Consider the following 24227-nt stretch of genomic DNA (forward strand, 5'->3'; position numbering starts at 1 on the left):
GTATCCCGTGATCTACAAATGAAAAATAAGATATACAAACGACAACGATTTGTGTTTAATTTTGAATACTCACAAACGCAATTTTTAACACATATAAAGCAATTTTACAAATGCACATATTACAACCTGAATAAATATTAATATTTTACATACAGGTGCTTAACTTAGCTTTCAAAAGGCTTCCTTCTGTGATCATTTTACATTTGCTTGTGGCGTTTTGAGACTCTTTTCAAAGACTTCAGCTCCACACAAATGCATGCTTGGTTTATGTGCCAGTGGAAAACTGGGACATCTGAGCATTGTGAATTCATGTGTATTCATGAGTTTTTTCTAAATGGACAGAATAGCTCGTCATCCCTCAGTTAGCACACATACATTTACCAACTATAGATTCTATACAGTCGCCTATAAATGTAAATATATGGTTTAAATTAGCTACTGCTGGGTAGTGGAATTGTTCTTCTGTTGGGAAAACAGCCAGTCCAGGCAAAAAGCAAATACTGGCTGGAAACACATTTCGACAAGGAAACAGACTTCGACACAACACCTGTTGTGAAGCAGAAGAACAAGTCCAACACCAAGCAATAGCTAATTTAAAGCATATATTTCCATTTATAGGGTACTGTATAGAGTCTATAGTTGATAAATGTATGTGTGTGTGTGGGGGGGCATTCTGTCTATTTAGAAAAACCTCTTTCGCACTTTGAAATGAATAGGACTGTAGTCTCTCGGTCGACTGGTCGATTGGTTAGTCGATTCACTCTTGTCTGACCAAATTCTCATTGGTCAGACAATGACCTGGGTTCCGTTCATACAGATGAAAGCCCTACATGAGTAGCTTTCCAGGATTAATCCATTATTTTCGGCGAACTCGCCCAAGTTAATGGAGACTGCTAGGTCAAATTTATTTTCAGCTCCAAACTAATTGACACCACGTCAAAGAAGTCGTTGGTGTGGCTGCATTTTGTTAAAACTGATTATCAAAATCTCAAGTGCTGCAAATACTATCTTTTTATGTTTGTTTAAAATTCATTTAGGCTAATGAGGCCACCAGGTAGAGTGCATTCATTACACTATGCCCCCCCCCACACACACACACACACACACACAAGAATTAATCGAAAGCCGAGTTGTCCCAGTTTTTCAGCAGCACGTAAAAGCAGCATGCATTTGTTGATTCTTGTGGAGCTGAAGACCTTGAAAAGAGTCCTAGAATGCCACAAGCAAAATTTAACCTGATCCGTGAGAATCAGGCGATCACTTCACACGTTAACATCTGTAAAAAAAAAAAAAAAAAAAAAAAAAAGAATTTCACATTTTTTTTTAGACATTTGTATACACAGGAAGCGTTTTTAAAGCGAAAACGATCAGATCTGTGAAGTTGAAGTTAAGAATCTATACGTAAAATATTAATATGTATCCAGGTCGTGATATGTGTGCATTTGTAAAAATGCTTTACATGTGTTGAAATGCTTGGTATTTGTGTGCGGATTCGAACGCGCATTCGTGAGTACCCAAAATGACGCACAAATCGTTGCACGCATTTGTAAAATCTTATTTTTTCGTTTGCAGATCACGGGGCACACATTTGTGACCATTTTGAGTCCAATCTCCCGCCATACTGCACGCACCCGAGCGCTCACCACGAAGACTCGCACCTGCCGACTCAGCCACAGCGAGGTGTACCCGGGGCTCCTCCCCTCTCAGATTACCTTACCTGCAGAGCGGCCTATCACTGACCCGCTCCCGCTTTGCCCCCTCAGCGACTGTCTCTGAGGGCCGGCGACAGACGCCTGCGCTCCGCTGTCGGTAGGGCAGCTGCGTAGTTTCCAGTTTTGGACACCGACGGCGGAAGGCTACGCGCATATCGATACATTTCTGGGGGATCGACCGCAGGCGGTGACGGCAGGCTGATGCTTCAGGTGCTGTCTCGCCCACGTTTGTCTCCTTGAGTATCCCGCCCGGAAAACACCACTGTGAGTTCCTGTGAGGAGTAAAAGACGCTTTCTCTCTTTCTGTCTTTCTTTCTTCCTTTCATTCTTTCTTACGCCTGTTCACCAGTGTCTTCACAGTGAACACAAACTAACATAAACATGACAAGTCTCACCACACGGTCCACGCAGTCGCTGTCCTGGAGCTTTCGATCGTATCACATGATCTTCCTCAGCAGATGGAGTTGCCTGTTTGATGTTCAACGTTCCACTTTTTCTGAGCTGTTTCAATGACTTCTCCTTCAAGTTGGTTTAAACGTTGAGATTGATTGGTTGCGCTTATTTTTTATAGGGATGATTTATTACCATTTCTTATCATTATTATAATATTGTGTTATTGTGTGTAGGAAATGAGTCCTAATAAATTATTTGTTAGCATATTATTAATGTTTTGGGATCAAGGCTGATTTGAAATTATTATATATATATATATATATATATTATACTTATATTATACTTTACTGATTAAATCCTGATGTAATTGTACAGTGATTAATCTATTGAGTAATTAACGTAGCATGTTTTGGTGTTGGGTATCCACACAATAAGATTAATGCTGCTACCATACATTTATATCTGATGTCACCCACAACCTTATTACAGCATTTAGCTCCGTGGTAAGAGGAATGTGCTTTCATTTGGGTTCAGCAGGTTTGGGGGAAAAAACCCCTGACATGCTACACATATACAAGCAAAGGAGAAACACTGACTCCTAACTTGAGAATCACAGGTTGATTCTGTCAGAGTCTTCCAGTAGGGTTTTGTCCCGACACAAGATTGTTGTGCTCAGTGTGTTGGGAGGGTCCAATGAATGTTATGTGAACAAACAGGAACCATGTCTGTGAAATCTGACCTGATTTTGTCTTGTGCTGGTTCTCTATGCCCTGATCAAGAGAATGCACTCCCCCCAGTGCACCTGTACGCCCAGAATAAACCTGTAACATCATCTCCAGCTTTCATAACAATGAAATGTGATTCAGCCTGAATGGCCGAATGGCTCCGAATTCATAAAATCTGCTAATTGTTATCTCTTACAAAATGCTTGCTCAGGAGCGTGGAGTTAAGTATCAGGCATATTGGGCATATCACAGTACTCAGGCTGTCAATATGGTCTCGTTTTGTAGTATGGCAATTTCAAAGAGTGTTGATATCGTTATTCCACTGATGTGACCTCATAGGCTGTAAACAATGAGATTATTACACCTTTACTGGTCTTGTCAGGTGTGATTTATGTGCCCAGCATATCTCACTGTTTTCTTAAATGTTTTTTTGAAGCTTCAGGTGTGCTATGGGGCTTATGTTGTAGGATAGACACATTACTATAGATATTTAATGTGTAAGATCCGTTGTTCTGCTTTATGTGTGGGTCCAAAATATTTCGTGGTGCTGCTTTGTCCTAACAGACAGTTATCATGTTGGGGCATTAGATTGTTTTCAGTCAGCAACTATAAATCTGTTGTTTTATTGTTGTGTACACTTGATACATAAGGCCATATGCTTAGTTGTATTAATTTTGTGTGTTTTTTCTTATGTCAGTTTATCATTTATATTGTGTGTTGAGACAATTTCATATGATAATGCACTGAACTTGCAGTAATTTTGAAAATGAGACGAGCTTTTATGAGTTAACCTAAGCTAAGCAACCTGCAAACGCTGCTTCTTTTTTTTTTGTGTAATTATTGTTTTATTACCTTGTAATTACGTCTGAATAAGGGCTTGTCATTATTGAACAATAAGCACCCTAGGCTGAGTGGAGGAGAGGTGTACAGCGGGCATCTTGCCAGGATGTTGACAACACATGACACCCAGCCTATGCCGCTCTGGCTTCACCTCCCTCCTGAAACCAGGCGGAAGGCCAGAGCCAGCAACAATAGCGTTGAGGGAAGATGACCGAGAGATAAGGACAGAAAGAGGAAGTCTATCTATCTGGTGCAAACTTGACTTACCAAAGTAAATACAACTAGTTTTCTGTGCTCATTTGCATTTCTCATTAAAATTTTTTGCCATAGTCTTCGATCAGAGGGCATGGAACTACACGTGGCTCTTTATAAACGAACTCATACTTTAACATACATTAACTGTGGCCCAGGTTGTGAAAGCTGTTGTGATTTGCCCTTTCTTCTTTCAGAAGTTCTGATGAGATTATCTGGTGAGAGGGATTATGTCTATGATCTGCTGCGAGATAATCTTAAATGACCACACCTGTAACCTATAACTGTCATACAGAGTATTTACCTTGTGCATGTGTAGTGTACCGCTGCTCGTTGTGCAAAACCAGTTTCAAACTTCAGAAAGGAGGAAAGGTATTTCTTGAGGAATGGCTGTGTTATAGTTTGGTTAGAAAGGGTTACTGAAATGTTCATAGCTATTGTAGGAAGCACACCCAGTACCGCAAAGTGACACAAGGACTGGATTGTTCTTGACGAACACTTAAAATACTTGCTGGAGACACAGGATCCTAACCTCTCGCCACCAATTAATAATACAAACTGAACCGGTTGCTTAAAGCGATACCCGGCTCCTTGTAGTCTAAAAGTCCATATCCACCGTTAAATACAATTGACTTTAGCCATTAAACGAGGAATAATTATATTTAATGCAGTAATAAAATCCTGAAAAGGATTTAAAAGGAAACCAAACAAAGCCCACTATGTTGTATAACATCTCATCAGGGTCCAAAGTTAGAGTTTATACTGATACTGAATGTGTTCAGCCACAGTGTGTGCTGTAGGCCTGATATATATTACATAACCTTGTCAGTGCATGCCTTGACAGACAACTCAGAGTCCCCGGGCTCGGAGGGAAAGGTGTGAGAGAGTTTTGCTCTCTCGTTTCCTGCACCCATTAATCTCTCAGATTTATAGCTCATGCTTATCTCCTCCGAGGCCGCGCTAATTATCAAATACTGAGCGTGGCTGGATGTAAAACCCAACCAAATTGAATAATTGCAGCTGTGCAGATATAGGCATCAGCAGAGTGGCTCTAATTACATAGTGCATATCAGCCTGCTGTCTTCCATTGTCTTTGATCGGTCCCCCGACTCCCAGTAGTACAGGCCCAACACCTGGCTGTGAAGACAGTGGAAGAACAGGCTGTTCAGGAGTCTACACCTCAACTTTGCATACTATATCTACAGCCTTATTAAGGTGTCTATAGCTTTTCAAGTTTATACACCATGGTCCGTCTACTAGAGCTCACCCAAGTGGAATGAGAGAGAAAAATAAGATACCTGATGCAACAGGCATTTAAAGGGTCTTTTAGGTTAAATAAAGTATGCAATGTTCGTTTGGGTGGAAAATATTTTCCCTCTTTCTGTGTCTCACTATCACCTACCCTCTTTCTTTCTCTGATGCTCATCCTTGTGTTTTTTTTTTTTCTTCAGGTGGATGCCTTAAATAATGAGTGTCCTGGGACCTCTGTCGCGGCAAGCCAAGTGAGTATCGCACACATTCCTGCTTCCCCTTACATATTTACCTTTCTGTGAGTTAGCCAATCACATTATGCTGAGTTACTGTCACACAGGCGCAAGAGAATCACTAACCCAGAATGTGGAAGGTGGTGTGGGTCATGGACCTCGGGCACAGAGCTGCTCTGTTGAGAATTGTTTGCTTTGCCTGGGTTCCTGGCTCCAGCAACCCCCCCCTCTCCCTCCCTTTTCCACTCTCCCCCTCGCTCTCCCTGGCTGGCCCATATGCTCAGAATCTCAGGCTAATCTCCTCCAGTGCTGGCCAGTCTCTTTTCCGTATATCTCTACGTGACATTGTGGGAGATTCAGAGGGTTTGTGACACTTGTATCCAGAGGCGCAGGGGAGAAGATGAAGGGTGCACAGCGTAACCCTGTCTCCTCTTCTTGTCATTGCAGTGGAGTGGCCAGATCGGACAGCAAGATCAGCGCCAAGGCCCTTTACGGTAAGTGACTACATGGAAGTGTCTAGAGAAGTTGGACTGTTTTTGTCAGTAGGAGTATTACATTGTTGGCCCACTTTCAAGACCTTGCCTTAACACGCCCTTATTTCTGTAGCATGACTCAGTACAGAGCGTTTATCGCTTACAGCTTGTAATTGAGGAGAAGGTACAGTCATAATTGTCAAAGGATAGTTTTTTGAAAATTTGCACCCTCATTTTTAAGAATGTAGCCTATTTATTTGTTTTCCAAAAACGTGTAAAAACTCATAATTGAGCCACACTGTTGCGATGGGTGACATGTTCCTTTATTATGATGAACAAGGACACTGTAGTTTATTTTGAGGGTGAAGCAAACACACCATCCTGTCGCTATTAACTATCACTTTGAGTAATGTTTGCTAAACAATACGGTGCCCAGTTTTTTTGCAAAAATACTTTCCATTCGTAAAAATGAGGCTATACATTTGGGATCCCCTTTTAAAAATGTTACATCTTCAGCTTGAAGAAATCTTGAATGGAATACAGTACAAAAAGTGTCTTCTTTATCCTTTTATACCTCTCCAAACTGTCTATAGTCAAGTTTTGAGGCAACTGAGTCCAATCACAACTAATTCAGTTTGCTGTGCAAATGACTTCGTCAGGAAATCCTGCACTCTCACTCTGCAGCATGTTGCTGCAGCCCCACGGCCTTGTTCGGCTTTCACAGTTCTCTCCCAAAACACCTGTGCACAGGGTGATAAGCAGTGGCGAAGGTCCTGCTGAAGGGAAACCTCTGTTAGACACTGAGGGACATTGGAGGGAGGCTGGGCTCCTAAAGGGATCCCGAGTTTCCAGCTCCGTGCCAGAGCGGATGTGCTTGTGTTATTGTAGTGCTCCATTTACATCTATATTGTCAGGCTGCATCACTGATCTGTCTTGACTTTGGTTAAACTCAGTGATACAGTCATGAATTGCTTTGCCATTTTATTGTAGCTGCATACTTGTGTTAGGGTGTGTTTATGTTACTGAAATGTGCTATGTTACATTAGCTGGGAGTGCAGGGTGTGCCTGTTTTTAATGTGTGGTTGGAAAAGGGTGGGGATGCCCATGTCTTGCAGGTGAATAAAAGACGCATTGAAAAATGGAAAGGGGCAGACTCTGACGCTCACTCACCTCTGGTCCTCCCCTCGCTGCCTCAGACATTAGCTCACTGGTCCTTACCAGGACCTCCTTCCACACTGCAAACACAGAGGAACATTGTATAGCATATCATAGGCCCAGATAGAAACCTGCCCCGAGGTATGACAAAACAACCTGCTTTCATGCATGGCTACAGTGTTCCAAACTTAGAATCTCCTGAAATCACAGATGATGGTACAGTAGATCTTGCAAGATGTTCCCAGACTAACTGACTGTGCACCTTGTTGTTTGTGAAGCATTTCTGTGCCATAAGTCATCCAAATATCCACAGGATACACCCACTCTTTTGATCTCTGTGAAAAATCTTACTGAATGTGTGATGAGACTGTGCTGTTTCATTGGCTCGTTTCATCTTGTGTGGCAGATGGTCACCACTACCCTCTCACTGCAGGATGACAGCAGCATGCCTGTCCTCCTGAACCAGAGAGGCAGGAGAGTGGACAATACTGAATACCATCCATAACAGGCAGAAATTTGGATAGATATAGGTTTGCGGCTTGCTCCTTGCTGAATAAACATGGAGAGGAACAACAGCAGCTCTATCTCCCATATGCAAAACTCCCCGTCATTCACACAGTGTAAGGCAGCAAACAAGTGATGCAAATGTTAGACAGTCCTCCCACCTGATCTGATATCCGCAGCTATACAGTAGAGCAGAGAGATGCCACATCAGACTCATCCTCCCAGGAGTTCAGATGATTCAACAGCTTTCTTGAGTTTCTCAGATGGTTTATGGTTGAGGAGCATGTCTCTGGCAGGTAAAACGTGTTTGGACTGAGTCAAAATGGTTGTAGAAACTTCCCTCTCTTTTCACTGCAGCAATGTTAATCTTCAACTTTTGTGCGTATGTATAAAATTCAGTTTTATCTCCATAATAGATATGAGTACTTTAAGTGTAATTCCTTTCAGTCAGCACCATAATTGAAGTTTCTCTCTTGCTCTTTGTGTTTGACTTTATTAAAGCAGTGTTATTAGTGGCTATATTTTAAAAAGTTAACAGTATGTCTTTGGCTTCTTACTGCTCTTGATAAACAAACGATCGATGTCAACCTGCATTCATTTGTTCATCGCTAGTTTGAGAGAACAGCTCTGTGGTGAATCAGGCTGTGAGGTTTGTTGATGTGATGGTTTCTAGCGACATATGGACAAATCTTTGTAGACACAGTAGGACACTTCCGTATCCAAAGGTAATGATCTTGTGCCAGCACAATAGCTTATTGTTTGAGTTATCTATGGTTGTGACTTATTCAGTCATTTGATGTTGCAATAAAGGATTTTATTCTCTTTATTAATCAAACAAAAATTAAAAAAAAAAAAGATTCATATTTAAACGGTTTCATGACATTAGATCAAAGAATGTTACTGTGTTGTTTGTGGGTTGAGTCAGGGTTCATTGTGTTTACAGAGCAGTTATTAGGGAGGTCAGATTGTCTGATTGATCCGAGCCATGTATTGGTTTGATAATCTGCCAGGCAGCCATGTTTATCACTGGTCATTGACCCGGGAGAGCCCTGAGGATCTGCCCATCTGCCTGCTAAGTGGCTCTCATTGCAAGCTGTCACAGCGCTGTGAATTGACTGGCATAAATGTCAGTCATTAATAAGACATGGGGCGAGCTCGACTTTCAGAACGTCACCTGACGCCCGTGTTTCACCTGTGGGGAACCAAGCAGGAAGGGATTAGCAGAGAGGAAATGGCAGGAAGAGGAAAGACAAACACTTGCGTCATTTGGACGGTGAGGGTGGTTGAATGGATATAATGTGATCTCCTTTGAAAAGCTTTTTTCAGTGCGTCAAAATATGGATGAGTCAGAGTACTATGAAGCATGAATCGTTAACAAGAGGATACAAATACTGGAAATATTGGAATGTACTGTAGAGCTTTGACACACAATTTGTTAAATGTTATACAAACATTAGGGCTTTTGTGTCACATTCACCATAAAGCACATAAAGCAAAATGTGTCTCAGGGCCTGTATGCAGAGAAAACCAGAGCTGTAGTCTATGTTGCATCAAAATGTTGACTCTATTGGGTGGGGGACAGAAAGAGACCTGATATGAGATCTGGCAGTGGAGTTGATAGGAACATGCTCTCTTTTAACCGTAATTGTTACCTGCAGACTATTCACTTGGTAAACAGGTCAATGAGAACACTGGCCCCAGCCAACAGCACACACAGTGTGGTGAACAAGGGCACATGTGACAAATCACAATACATTGCCACAGATGAGGACGTAAGCTTGCTGCTCTTGAGAGTTAGCATCACTGATTTTTGACCCCTGCAGTAAATCCGTGCCTCAGACTGGTGCCCCGGATGCAGCATACTTTAATGCCAATCTGGCCAACATACTATACTGTCACAAAGACTCTTTGATATGAGATTTAATAATTAACTTCTCAGATAGGACTGTTTCCATTCCACTTGCCCTCCGGCAGGACACTTTTGGACATAAAATTATGCTAAAAGATTTGATAAAGTACAGGTTGACCTCAGTTTCATTTCTTTCAAAGAGAAGCTCTTGTAGTTTTTACTGCACTGTCATAAAATGTATTGTAAAATACACATCATATGTCTAAATCAAATTATCTTACTAAATAAACATTACAGTATATGCAGTGGTATGCAAGAGTTTGGGCATATTGCATATTTTGTTGGTTTTAGAAGTGAAAATAAGTAAATACAACCCCTGCAACAAACACAAACTCAAAATTAGCCTTTATTCAAATTTTACTTTTTAGTTCATGAATTTAAAAAAATAGCAAGAAACACAATAAAACAGTAATGTGCCAAAGTTTGGGCACCTTACTAAGTTAGTTCTTACTAACGCTCAGATTGCAAACATTTTTTGTAGCAGTTAAGAGTCTGTCTGTACTTGATTCATAGATTTTTGCCCACTCTGCCTGCAGATCACTTCAAGTTTTGAGATATTTTAGGCTTTCTTGCTCACACAGCATGTTTAAAGTCTACACGACAGATTTTTGGTGATGTTCAAGTCAGAGGACTGTGGGGGCTGTTCCAAAAGCTTCAGGTAGCGTTTCTTGAAGTAGTTCATGGTGAATTTTAGAGGCCTGCCTTGGGTCACTGTCCTGTTGTAGTAGCCAGCCTCTTTTCACGTTGAGTTCTTTGACTGACTGCATTTGCATCCATAATTTCCTGATATTTAGTGGAAGCCATTCTTCCCTCTTCCCGTGAAATGTTTCCTGCGTCACTGGCTTCCACACAACCCCAAAGGAGAATATTTCCAGGGGGTGAGGGGGGGTGTTATATTTTTAATGTCTGTTTGCTGCAGGGGCTGTATTTACTTAATTTCACTTCAAAAATCAACTAAATATGTAATTTTCCCACGGGTGCCCAGACTTTTGCATACAATTGTAAGTGAATACCTAACAGCACAATTGTCAGTGAGGCTGACAGTAGTCCCATAAAAGAAAGCACCGATTACATGTCCTTGTGACTTCCTTATTGCCCTTTTTAGCTCATGCATCAGCGTTTCAAGCCCGTCATTTCACCTCTTCATTGTGTGAAACGTTCAACATGCAGACTTGGGGTCAGTGTTACGACTGTGCTATATATAAGGATACAGTAAAATTAGAATTAGTACTTGCTGGTTTCTCAATTTTTCTGTTTTAGATGTCTTTGTTTTTCTTATTAACAGAACAGAGGAAGAAATACTCCAACTCCAATTATATCATGCATGAGACGTCGCAGTATCATGTTGAGGTAAGATCTTCTCTGTTTCTGTGTCTCTGAAGAATTAAAGTTGTGTTTTGTCATTTTGACAATTTCTGTATTTAAATTTTTTTTACATATAAAGCAAAATATATAGAAAATGGAAAAGAAGATTTGAAAGTCACTCACTGCATGTTTATTCAACAGTATTATAGTTTAGAAGTTATAGATTAGAAAACATCTAAGTACTAATTAAAGTGAAATAAAAAGTTAATGTTTATAGTTTTTTTTATATTAAACCTTACGATTAATCCCAGACATTTGCAGTTACCTATGCGTTGCACTGTGTATCATAATTTTGTGTTATCTAAATGTTTTATTTACCTTTTCATATAATTCACTGTATTGTTATTATTTTGTTGCTAATTTATGTGGTACCTGTTCACCCGACTGGTGAATGTGGAGATAAATAAAGGCATCGATACCAACAAAGGAATTAAAATAGAATAGATTGTGTATTTTAAAATGTGTATGAAAATGAGCAGTTATGCTGGAAAATCTAATAATTGGGGTGTCGTAGTAACCTAGTAGTTTTGACCACCATGACCACTCTATGACCACCATGTCCCCATGTTTGAGTTCAGCTGAGGACTTTTTTTCCATGTCGTTCCTCTCTCTTTCTCTCCATGTTTCACATCACATTTTACTGTCAACTGTCAAAAAAAGACATAATGCAAAAAAGCCTTGAAAAGGAAAGAAAATCTTATACTTGAGGTCTTTAAATGGATGGATTTATAACTTAAAAAAGGTGAGTGAGCCTTTTTAGAACTAGATGAAGATGATGACTTGAACTCCATCATAATAAAGCAATCAGGCCTCTGACAGCAGCAGTGGGGACCTGATGTTGGGATGACGGAACCAGAAATGTGCTTCAAGTCAGGGATGGTGCTGAACTATGTCCTGCGTTGGTGTAGATAGGATTTCTCAAAAATGCCTCCCTGTTATCACACATGGGCAGGTAATAACAGATAACAGCCACGCTGGAACCAACCACAAACAGAGTCATATGTAGCAATACTGCCATTTTGATATCAGATAAAATGGGCCAGTAATTTATGAGGTCAAATGTGTCAGCTGAAGGAAACGTGAAAAATTTTTGCAGGTAATAGTTATAAGAAAACAGGCCTGAATTAAAATTCAGTCCAGTTAACAGGTACAGTTAACAGTTTGACCCTTTGGGAAATATGCTTATTTGCCTATTTGCCAAGAGTGAGATGAAAAGATCGATACCACTGTCATGTCTATATGTTAACTTAGCTTAGCAAAAAGACTGCAAACAGGGGGAATCAGCTAGCCTGGCTTATGTGCTCACTATTTAACACTTTATATCTCTCTCCTTTTCTAACCACGCGTAAAAAATGACAAGTTGTGGTTTTTTGTGGGGTTATGTGCTGGACTAGTATTTTGCCGAGGAGCCATGCTTGGCAGCTAGCAAAGACTTGTTTTTAAACTTCCCTTTTTGTACAAATTAAACGAGCAAGATATAACATGTTAATTAGTGGGCTTTTGAGGTGATGGGATGCGGACTTCATGTCAGCTTTGGACAGCTCCCGGCTAGCTGTTTCCCACTGTTTTCGGCCTCTATGCTAAACTAAGCTAACCAGCTGCTGGCTCCAGCTTCATATTGAGAGAACAGTTATGATAGCGGTATCATTTTTCTCCTCTAATTCTAAGCAAGAAAGCAAAAAAGTATATTTCATAAAATGTTATACTATTACTTTTGTACAGCCAGCAAATAGATAATGTATGTTACTGCCAACAACTTTCCAAAGTATAACTGTCCTACTTTCCATACAGACATTGCTTTTAGTTCACACCAGAATCCCTCATTTACCAACACACTGTTTTCTCCTCAGCATCTCTCCACGTTCATGATGGACAAGACGGAGTCCATTAACACAGTGGATGATGCCGTCAAGAAACTGGTCCTCCTGGATTCAAAGGACAAAATATGGACGCAGGAGATGCTCCTCCAGGTCACCGACAAGGCGGTCAGGCTGCTGGACTGTGACACACAGGTATAAGCTCCACACCTGTCCACACATCATGCACAGAGTGGTTATAAATTGGTTACTGGAAGCCTACATTACACAGTGGGAGCGTCAAGTTTATGAAATATGGGTATTTACCAGACAGGGAGGATCTAATGAAAGATGCCATGAAGTTGCAATTTATGGGAACTGTAGGAGCCAGTGTTTTAGGACCTAAAAATCAGAATATTTCAGCCTTCAGCGCAGACAGACTGCGCTGAAATAATAAACTGCACTTGAACAGTTTACTATTGCACTCTCTGAAAGTGCGATACTGAACCGCTCAAGTGCCTTTAAGTGTAGATTTGGATGTGGTACAATGAAATAAAATAAGGAACGCATTTATATGAACAGTATTTCACATATACTAAAGGCAGCCAAAAGTGTAAAATACAAAATGTTACGAATATTTTCTACACATTTATTTTTTACATACATTATGTCATAATGTTCTATATGATCATAACGGTGTCTTTTAACACGTCGAACAACCTTTTAAGAAATAGTTTGACATTTTGAGAAATAAGCCTATACTCTTTCTTGCCGAGGGTAAGATGAGAACATTGATACCACTCTCATGTCTGTATGGTACGTTTGAAATTACAGCCAGTAGCCAGTGGGCTTAGTTAAAGACTGGCTCTGCTTCTTTAATCCTCTCTCCCTCAAATAAATCTTAGTTTTTATGACTTTATCTCACTGAGGACTTAGCCTACTCACATAGTATCTTGTTCCTTCCATGCCTCGACTTCTTTCCCTCTAACCCATCTTCTGTCATTCTCCTGCAGGAGGAGTTGGAGAACTTTCCTCTCTCCACCATCCACATGTGTCAGACAGTGCTGAATCAGACACGCTACCTCTCGGTGCTGCTGCTCGTGTGTCAGGACAAGGAGCAGCACAAACCTGACATCCACTTCTTCCACTGCGACGAGGTGGAGGTGGGCTCAGTTTGCATCCTTTATTGTCCATGCGTGACTGGCTGGCTTTGTGTTTTACGTCGTTCATAAATCTAAGCTGTTGTTCTGGAGCTTTGGTCAGATTTCATAGCTGTTAGTGGCTGTTTGTTTGTGTGTATCCTTTCACATTTTTCGCAGCTTTGTTTAGAGATTTTTACCAAAGGGAAAACCACGGAAAGGGTGAAATACTAGAGCCCACAGAACACTAGGTAGTGTTCTATAAGACACTACCTCTTTATAGTTCAGAATAACCACTGGTGGTTTTAAAGGCAGAGACTTTTAATCATCATCAACATTCACTAGGCTGAGAGGATCTGAATATAACAACCTTTGGTTTATTAGATATGGCTTGCCTTTGTCTTTAGTGAAACAATATAAATGAAAGGGGAGTTTCTTATTTATTAAAACTGTGATTCCCTGGTCATTTGATGTGAAGGAGGAATAGAAAGCCTGGTCTTTCAGATGTGGATTTTGGAGAAGAGCTAAAATCAGTTTTTCAGATAAACTGATGCATTTCATTTTACCATTGGCATTCCTAGAGCAAACATCACAATATAATAAAAACTAATGGACAAATTTTAGCTTCCTAACTTCTATAAGACGGGTACCGCGACAGCAAAAGCATGGTGCGAGTGCTCTTTATTTTTTGCACTAGCCAGGGTTTTGTGACATAGATTATCAAAATTACAAAGATTGACAAACACAAATTATCATTTGGTTACAAACTTAAAATCACAAATGACAAAAGAAACAGGAAGGAAACCAATTCTCACCATGCAAGCAATACATATTCACATAGAATCTAAATAATAACTTTGTCTTTAATACATAGAATACATAATTTTTTATTGCAGAATACAAATTTAACTGACAACACTGGAGGTTATATTGCAGTATCCTTGACACGCTGTTATAAAAAAGGTTTCAAAGTGTTGTAGACTAGAGGCATAATTCTGATATATCCCCTCCTCTTTTCGCTGCCCTCCTCATTCCAGTCCTCAAAAGGGTCATGCCAAAAATTTACAACAGATGAAAGGTAGATGAAAGACAGAAAAGTTTTCCCTAACTGTTGCAGGGAAACTGCATACTGATGTCTGTAATGCTGTACATTCGGTACACGTTAGGTTTGACTCCCTGTGTTTCTCCTTGCTCTCTCCAGGCTGAGATGGTTCATGCAGATATAGACAGTGCCATTGGAGACAACAAGCATGGAAAGAAAATGAGGCTTCAGACTCTGAAGTGAGAACATTGCTGCTGCAGAAACACACACACAAATATTCTTGCGGTCAGATACAAAATGAAATGACCTGTAATTAGCAGATAGCTAACAAGATGTTAGGGTGCTGAAGGTCTCGATGCCTCCTCCTAATCTTCCAGGGTGAACCAGGAGAAAATGAAGCGTCACAGAGAAACCATCCTCCCCCATTCAGCCCCCAAGGGCCCCTCACCTGCTCCAAAGGGAAGAGTGGCTGCCACAAACACACAGGGTGAGTGTGCATTTACTGCACATGCACTCACGAGAATGCACTTTTTACATGAGCAGCACAGCAAAATGACGTTCTCTCAGTTGTTGGATTCATTTTAATCACAAGCTTTTTTGCGTTTAGATGTAGATAGACGAGCCGTGGGACAAAATGACACAGAGTCGCACAAAAAGCTGGCCCAGCGCATTGAGAAGGATGTGGTGAGTGTTTTTATCCACGATGACACCTGTCATAATATTACACAGCTCCTGTCACCGTCTTACAATGCTGTTTTCTGCATGGGATTTGTCTCCCTCAGCAAATCCTCAACTCTGCCCTGGATGACATAGAAATCTTTGTGGCGCGGCTGCAAAAGGCAGCAGAGGCCTTTTCCCAGCTCAACCAGCGCAACAAGAGTAAGAAGAATAAGAAGAAAGGACCAGCAGGTCTGTCTCCCTTTCTTCTGGTGTGGTGGCACAACTGCAGTGACAATATGTTCATATTGCTCACGTCGACATGGTTGTGGCTCTTTGTGTCCTGTGGCCCGGGACATCCAGTGATGTTTGTGTGGTAGTAGAAGCTGGTTTGAGGTTTTGTTGAGTGATACAATACTCATTACTGAATTTTCATTACTGATGTAATGTTATTACTTCTTATTCACTCCTATACAGTGCTGGTCTGGTGTATTGCTTTCCTGTTACACCCACACATTTGGTGATTTTGATGTTCTAATATCAGTGTGCGTCTGTCTGAATTACATCATTGACATTTGTTTGCCTGACAAATTCAAAATGTTTGCAGTTGCCAAAGAAGGTAAACTTCAGTTGAATTTTGAAAATGATGAATGAAAATGATGTATTCTCTATCCAGGGAATCAGTTTCTCAACTTTGGGGTCACAATTCCAGGTGCAGTCACTTGTTAGGCAAAAGATTGGTGAGAGTGATGTACTGATTGATATGTTTTGTTTTGTTTTTTTTATTTATAAATTAAAAACAAAACCAGTGGGTATGAGATATATCATACCCTTTTACAGTATGCAAAGTGGAACTTCCATACTCCCAAAAATACAATTTAAAGGAATATCACACTCAAATTCACTTTACATAACCCTCTGATTTTTGGGGTCATGAGAACTTAGGCAGAGAAACCCTGATGTAGCACATTCTTTCTTGGGCTTTTACTTTCTGGCCAAGTCGAACTTTTCATCTGTAAAAAGTTGTTTATTAACTAACCATGATTGTGTTGGTAACCTCTGTTTTGAGACATAAACTGTAAGCTACAGTAGAGACAAAAAAATAACATTTAGGGTTATGACTTTGAACCTTGGCCAGAAAGTGAAACCTGTCTCCAGTCTGTAATGTTTTTGTATGGCAGGCTGGTAACTCTGGACTCTGTGTGTGGTCACTGTTGCTCTGGTTGTTTACAGAGGGCATGCTGACCCTACGAGCCAAGCCCCCCTCTGAAGCAGAGTTCATTGATAGCCTGCAGAAACTGAAGCTGGCCTTCAACCTCTTGGTGAGATATTACAGCTCCTAACCTCCCTTGTTCATCCCTTTCAGCAGCTGCCCCTCTCTTCAGTATCGTCTCACTGTGTGTCTGTTCTTGCGACCCCTGCAGGCCAAACTGAAGAAACACATACAGAATCCGAGCGCATCTGAGCTGGTTCATTTCCTCTTTGGTCCTCTGGAGCTGGTAAGAGCTAATGTGTGATGTCAGACAGGTCTATATGGATGAAGACTGTCTTACAGGAGATGCCATCATCCTGAAAACACGCTAAATAAGTTCCTCATGTCATTGGAAGGCATATCTTACATTAAAATACTGATCTTTTGTTAAAGAACAGAATCAGAATAGTTCAGTGTTTGCATTGCCTCAGCCGCACTTATGTTGCTTTCCCGAGCCACAGCGTGCAGCCACACCTTCAATACTGCTGGTTAGAAACACAGAGCAGTGATTAGGCTCTGCAATGATATGGTGCCATAATCTCTGGATAGATTTTCTTGATAAGGTCAAGATAAAGCCAGAGAAATAATGTACAAAGTGTGGTCCCATGGCCACTGTCCTCAGCAATCAGCCTCATTACGCAGCAGCTTCAGCCACATCTGTCTTAACTTTCAAAGTTGTTTTACAGTTCAAATAAGTTACCTTAAGACTATATTTTAGTGTATTTAAAAGAGATTTGTGAAGCAGTTAACTGTCAATACTTCATCCACAATGGTGGTGTTAAACTGTTGTTAGCTGTATGGCTGCTTATTAATTGCTTTCAGGCGTTCTATACAGTCTCATTTAATTGAAAAGCAGATATATATTGTTCAATTTAATTTCTTCAATCAATACCAGAGCTTGGTATTGGACCTCAGTATTTTTTGAGTACCAGAATGTTTCTGTGGCATCAAGCATCAAAAAATGTCAATTATTGAAACAGATGCTTGCTCAGTATCTTCGTTTTGTTACTTATTCTTTGTAGAAAAATGTTTTTATATTCCTCAAAACAAGGGGGAAAAAGTACTGTTTCTAAAACTCAGGCATCATTGTGTAGTCGGTACAGAAAAAATTTCAAAAATTTCACAGCTATAGGTTATACATTTACAGAGAAAAAACTGCATGTTTCTGTGTGGATAAAGCCTTTCTTTTGTGTTTTCACATCAGTATGTTTGTGAATGGGTCCACAGGTGCTGCAGAGCTGCGGGAGTCCTGAACTGGCACGTTCAGTCATCTCTCCCCACCTTTCCAAAGATACTGTTGACTTCCTGCGGGGACACCTCATCCCCAAAGAGATGACCATCTTTGAGCTGTTAGGGGACGGATGGACCAAACCCAGGTACATGTGCATCACAGTTGGCTCAGTCAGTATGGATGCGTACTTTGAAGGTCACCTGTTGACGGTCCCTTTACTCCTCCTGCAACTACAGAGCAGAGTGGCCCAGGGATCAGTGTGCTCCTCCTTATTACCCAAAGTTTCGTAACGGCTGGGAGCCGCCAGTGGAGCTCTTCAGGACGGCCCCCTGGGAAACAGAAGGGCCCACAGGGCCACTGGGGTCCTTCACCAGCCCCGATTACAGAAGACAATCAATGGAAGAGGTAAGAGTTATATTTAATGTCTGCTGTCTGTAAGTGTGGTGATCATTACAGATCCTAACCCTTGAAAATGCAACCATCTGTCTGTTTTTTCAGTTTTATGGAACTCATTCCTCAAACTTATCAGATGGGTGAGTAGTGGAGTCCTTCACACACTTTCTCATCCCTTTTACACAACACAAAAACATGTCAAACTGCGATAAAATGTGTCTTAATAGGTCGTACAACGGGAAGCCCCACACCCGCAAATATGCCAAAATTCGCTACCACTTTGTAGCGCGGAATGCTAATGAGCTGTCGGTGCTGCAGGATGAAATCCTTGAGGTAAAAATGATTTCTTATTTCGTTGTCCCTCATGTGAAGTTTGCAATTTGAACCAAATATAGATGTACATGTAGCATATGGCAGGGACGATGCCAACCCTTTCTAGCCCTCAGCGAAGTTAAACATGGCAGGTTTTCTATATGTGATTGTGTCGGGTGTAAATAAATTGGAAACTGTAAAACTGAACAAATAGCTGGTGCTAAAGCGTGCACTGAAAGGCAGTGAAGCAATTAGCGCTGTAATCAGGTCAAGATTTTTTTGTTATACAACACACAAACTGTTATTGAGTTTAATAGCGGTTTTCAGTACTGTGGAGTGAGATGTGAAATGTTTCTCATAGGTAATAGAGGATGACAAACAGTGGTGGAAACTACGGAACCGCAGCGGCCAGGCCGGCTATGTCCCATTTAACATCCTGGACGTTGTGAAGATAGAGGAGCCAGAAGGCATCTACAGCCAGGTGGCGTACTGTCCATATTGTTTATCTGCAGTGTATTAAGATAACATTCTTTGATTAACACCAAATACATCACATTTTGCATTTCTGAGCATATTTAGTAGCGGTGTGTTGTATTTTTAGCATTCCCATAGGCAACTACTCAAACCAAACAATTTGATGTCATGCAAGAACATTTCCAGCAGCTACAATGAGTTTTAATGACAAAAAACATGCTCTCATTTTTGCAGCACTGTTAAGTAATTGTTCGGACATCAGTTTGTCTGCTGACAGTAGACTCAGTAGACCAGAATGCAATGCAGCTAAAGGACGTGTTACGTTTGGAATAGATGTGTTTTTTTAAGATTTTTGAACCGTGTTCATACCATATGTGTTGGTGTCACTTCCACTCACTTCACCTACAGTTATAATCCTCATCTCATCTACATGAACTCCGGTGTGTTGGCAGGAACGAATTCTGGGAAATGTAGGAATTCATTAACAAAAGTATAAGGTTACTGCTTGTGGATAAATTTGTTTTGCAAAGTAGGACTTGTTGCTTCACATGGGGTGGGGATCATGATAAAGATAATATCAAGAAATAAATAAGTGATCAGATGTATAAAACCATAGACAAATTTTTAGTGAATACACACGTCACTTTCTTTTAATTATAAACTTTTATCACAGTAGAGTCGTATAATTTGAACTTTGGTCGTAGATCAGTTTAGCTTTGTGTACAAACTCTCTACTATTATTGTGAACAAAAACACTGTGCAGCACCCTCGCTGAAAACCTGACTACCTAGAGACAAACACTGCACGCAGGTTCACCAGTGCCCTGCAGCAAGCACTGCACGTAGCTATTCTTCCTGGTGTGAAATACTTTCACACACATATTTTGCTTTTGGCTCCAGGGCAAAAATGTATCAGCAAGTATTAAATGAAAGACAAACCTGTTTTGGGGAAAATGCCAGCTCCGTTTTCTCATGAACTTTGTATGTTTATGTCTGTCTGTGTGCAGCAAGGCTACAGGACGTCACCTCCTGGTTCTCTGAGCCAGGGAGACAGTTTCAACAAGAGTAGACCGAAAGACAAAAGTGAGTGAACACAACAAAGTAAACAAAGTCAGACTTAAGAATTACAGATGTTTGGGGGTTTATTTTAAAGAGTTTTTAGAAGTAGTTGCTCTTGTTCTGACATCTGCTGCCCTCCTGTTTCTGTGCCGCAGTGATGGATGAAGTCAACAATGAGTTATTGATGATGATCACTGCTAACAAAAGCCAGCCGCCCGCCAGGAAGTTCCGTGTGGAGCGTTCATCCGGCAGCCAAGTACCGCTCACCTTTGACTCAAACCCAGAGCAGGTGATCGAATGGCTCATCGCAAAAGGTTTCTCAAAGCCGTAAGTCAACCATTACGCGCATCGTTCCAGCAAATCAAAATACCTCCCCACATCATAAAGAGTAACCTAACAATCCTTGAAAATCTTGTCTTTGCTGACCCCCAGTGGTACAACCTCTCACCTTGCTTCAGTGATGTACAGGTGTACTCCCGGACCCTGGGACATCACTGTTGGGTGTGGTTACAGGTGCAACAGAGCAAACAGGCTTAAACGTGTCAACCAGAGAAGGCAGCAGAACACTGCTTTTCAGCCTTGCGTTAAGTTACCCTTGAATCTCTGACTGAAATGTCAGGAGATATTAATAGCTTGCACTTTGTTTCTCCATTGTTTATGTAATGTCAATAATAGATACAGCTGTTGTAGCATGCCGACGTTAGCGTTTAACTCAGTACAGCCTCTTGTAGCTGCCGGCATAGCTGTAGAGTTTTATTTTAGTTTTGTTTAATGATATTTTGGCAATTAAACCTGCTTTTTTAATTCTGATTAAGAATTTGGTCGAGAGAGGCCTTTTTAGTAATTACTGAGAGTAACAGCCACATGTGTCAACTAATTTTGGTGATTCCAGATGTTTCAACTATTGTTACCTTTCCTTTATTGGTGTCAGGTTTGTTGTACACCTTTTTTATATCTCATAGGGGGGACAGAGCACATGTCGTTAATAAAATTAATAGTGGCTCAGTTCCATAAAAAGACCCAGTAAGCCATCCCAGAGAGCCAGCATACACTGTATCAGGATGCTGGAAAAGACACACCCCAAAAGAATCCAGTCATTACAAATATCATTGATTACACATTTTGCTTTTCCTGCCATGAAAAGTCCAAGTGCCAAGAAAACTGCAGAGATGGAGTTACAGTGTTTTAGCAGCATCAGTGTACTCACCAGTGGAAACAATTTAAAATTAAGAAATACGATAAGTGAATTTATAATAATATGTAAATGAGTTGTCTGATTGTCTCGTCTGCAGGACAGTTGAATGTTTGGGGATCCTGACTGGAGCACAACTATTTTCCCTCAACAAAGAAGAACTGAAGGCGGTGTGTGGAGATGAAGGTGGTCGTGTCTACTGTCAAATCACTGTACAGAAGACACAGCTAGAGGTCAGTCAAGCACCTGTCTGTGCCTGCACGCAACCTCTGTACACGCCTGTTTCCTTCATGGTTAGACAAAAAATCAAATCCACAAGTGAATACACTTTGAAAAAAATGTTGAAAGCCTTTAATAGATACGAATGAAACCGCAATGGCTTAACTATCTGGGCATGTTAAGACAATTTAATACACACAGGAATATAATTGCTGGTTTCAGCTCTCACTGTTATTGAGTCACGCTCTTGGATTAACACAGGCGTAGTCTAAAAAGTGGGAGTGTGTACACACTAATCAGGTCAGAGTTAACCAGGCAGGATAATTTGTCAACTCAGCTCTTCACATGGATGTTGTTAGCTATATTCATTGTAACAAACAGTTACAAACAGTACAAGCTATAGCAAGTTATTAGTCTCAAATATAAGTGTGTCGCAATGTTAAATTTATAATATGTGTGGTCTAAGGGGAATGCTCTACTGTGTACTTTGGTATTTTGGTGCATTTGTTTATCACATTTTTGTGGCTGCAGAAATAGATAAAATAATAACTCTGACATTATTAATTACCTCTGCCAAGGAGGTTATGTTTTCCCCCCATTTCTGTTTGTTGGTTTATTTGTCAGCACTGAACTGATCTGCACCGAACTTGGTGGAGGAATGGGACATGGGCCAGGGGAAGAACGCATTAAATTTTGGGGCAGATCCAGATCATTTACCATAAATTTCAATTTTTTTCTTTTAAGTCTGGTTGATGTTGTTTGACATTGGCCTTGGCAGAGGTCTGCGCTCTACTGAGTGCCATTCTAGTTACCTTTTGCTTTACTCAGTTAACTATAAATGACATTGAGAATTTCCACAAAATTTTGAGTAAATAGAAAGACATCATAACTGAGCATAAACCCACAGAAATAAAGGGTAAACTAAGGTCAACTCATAGTCAAAGCACAGTGGGTTAGGGAAGAATGAAGGGGACAAAAAAATGCCATGAAGAGAAATAGTTTGGATCTTTCAGTTAAAAGATTATTTAAAGTCTGAGCCCGGATAAAGACTTACAGGATCCTGGTTTTCTCCTCATCTTTGTTTCAGGTAACAGGTGTCAGTAAAGTTTAGAGCTAACACTCAACAATAACCAGTGTACTTATACTTACTTATGTTGTTTTTGTTATTAGATTATTATGCTGTTTTTTTTCCTTACATGTCCAACCATTGTCAATGTAGACTTGTGAACTCACTTAATCTACTGTTAACATTTGGGTTAATTATACATTCTGATGTCTGACTGGATCATTTACTGTGTGTATTCCCTTGTTATATCGTGCCCTGATCAAGACTTTGTAAGTTTTGACCTAGTTATTGAACTTTTGTTTATTTAATGATCCATATCCCTTGAAACCTTTTATTGTCCTTACATAAATGAAGTGGGACTCCTTAACCAGTCTGTCGCCATTACTTTTGCAAATTTTTGTCCAAACAGTGCTGTTTTTGAAAGGTCCTAGATTACTGCTTTTCTAGCTCACGGTGTTTGTCTGTATTCACACTTTGTAACAGGAGAATCCTTGAACAGAATTTTAAAGAGAGTGGGAAGATTTAATAAAGAGACATACAGTAAATCTTCTTGTATTTTCTTTACAGAAGACCAATGGTGACTCAGAGCTGCAGGAGATCATGAAGCGGAGGCAGGAGAGGATCAACTCTGGCGGCAAAGACTGAATATGCCAACCAGCATGACTCATCCAGACGCTCCTTCTCACTGCAGCAGCTTCTTAAATCAATCTACTGTTAATTATTACCAGCAGTAGAACGTAATGAAAAGTTGTATAAATTTTAATTGTATATTTATTTTTACGTATGTGTACGTATTCAAGTGTTTTCTTGTCTAATTATGTTGCGTTTGTTTTTCATTGTCTCAGTGGATTTTGTCGTTGAAGAGATGTTTGTGTATGAAAAGAGGAATACATGAAATTATGCACAGTTTGGTGTGTGTGGGACTGTGTGTACGTGCGCATGTATATGCACAACATGTATGTAACGTACATATTTGTACAAGCAGTGTAATTGATGTTTTATGGTCATTGTCGATATTGCAGCTGTTTACTAGAAGACCCGGTAAATTAGTAGATGTTAGCTATTGAATATCTAAATCTGTGCCAGAATGTGTAACACATCTTCTGATATATAGCCAATTATTTTCAAATGACTGTTTACAGCTATAGAATATTATAAACCAATGAAAGTCCTCCTAGCAGATATCAGAAATACAGTACTCATCCTTGTAAATAATTTTGCTGTCTATAATCCAAATTCAGACATTGTGGCAAGGTTGCAACCCACAGAGAAACTCACAGTAATCCTGCATGAAGTCATTGTCCGTAATTACAAAATGCTGTCATTAATGTGTTTTTTTGTAGCATGGTATTTTGCAGCTTAAACTACATCGACACAGGGAAATTAAGTAGTATATAGGGGAGAGTATGTTGCTCTGCTATGAATAATAAATGGAGATGTAGACAAAACATTCAACGGGGTTGTAAATATTTTTGGACACAGTGTTTAAATAACATAATAAAAAAATAAACTTGATAAATATTTGATATCACATTTTTTTACATAATTGCTGTGTTTTTGTCTGGATTAATAATACAGAGATGG

The 24227-nt window shown here is 40.2% G+C and overlaps 1 protein-coding gene across 3 annotated transcripts; it reads left to right on the plus strand.

Moving 5' to 3' along the window:
• The first annotated feature begins 1664 nt into the window (after positions 1–1664).
• eps8l2 (EPS8 like 2) lies at positions 1665–24115 on the plus strand. 3 transcript variants are annotated; one of them, XM_040133714.1, is made up of 21 exons: positions 1665–1976; positions 5374–5424; positions 5854–5900; positions 10733–10797; positions 12663–12824; positions 13622–13771; positions 14949–15028; positions 15167–15276; positions 15397–15473; positions 15572–15698; positions 16680–16768; positions 16871–16945; positions 17926–18074; positions 18166–18334; positions 18428–18462; positions 18550–18655; positions 18996–19115; positions 20115–20190; positions 20322–20493; positions 21459–21591; positions 23211–24115. In XM_040133714.1, exons 2-21 carry the CDS (start codon positions 5390–5392, stop codon positions 23286–23288), a joined length of 2055 nt encoding a protein of 684 aa, XP_039989648.1. In that variant the 5' UTR covers positions 1665–1976; positions 5374–5389; the 3' UTR covers positions 23289–24115. The 3 variants fall into 3 exon arrangements, with proteins under 3 accessions (XP_039989648.1, XP_039989647.1, XP_039989649.1); XM_040133713.1 differs by lacking the exons at positions 1665–1976; positions 5374–5424 and having other exon boundaries at positions 5601–5900; XM_040133715.1 differs by lacking the exons at positions 1665–1976; positions 5374–5424; positions 5854–5900 and adding an exon at positions 8638–8811.
• Positions 24116–24227: the final 112 nt, after the last annotated feature.

This window comes from Xiphias gladius, chromosome 8, assembly GCF_016859285.1.
Source record: "Xiphias gladius isolate SHS-SW01 ecotype Sanya breed wild chromosome 8, ASM1685928v1, whole genome shotgun sequence".
NCBI classification, from domain to species: domain Eukaryota; kingdom Metazoa; phylum Chordata; class Actinopteri; order Istiophoriformes; family Xiphiidae; genus Xiphias; species Xiphias gladius.

Bases quoted from the DNA above. Each gene is read 5' to 3' on its own strand.
- eps8l2 (XM_040133713.1), top strand. From the start codon at position 5,807: ATGAAGGGTGCACAGCGTAACCCTGTCTCCTCTTCTTGTCATTGCAGT. The intron at 15,029-15,166 runs GTGAGAACATTG...CTAATCTTCCAG, and splicing joins ATGAGGCTTCAGACTCTGAA to GGTGAACCAGGAGAAAATGA. The intron at 19,116-20,114 runs GTGGCGTACTGT...GTCTGTGTGCAG, and splicing joins CAGAAGGCATCTACAGCCAG to CAAGGCTACAGGACGTCACC.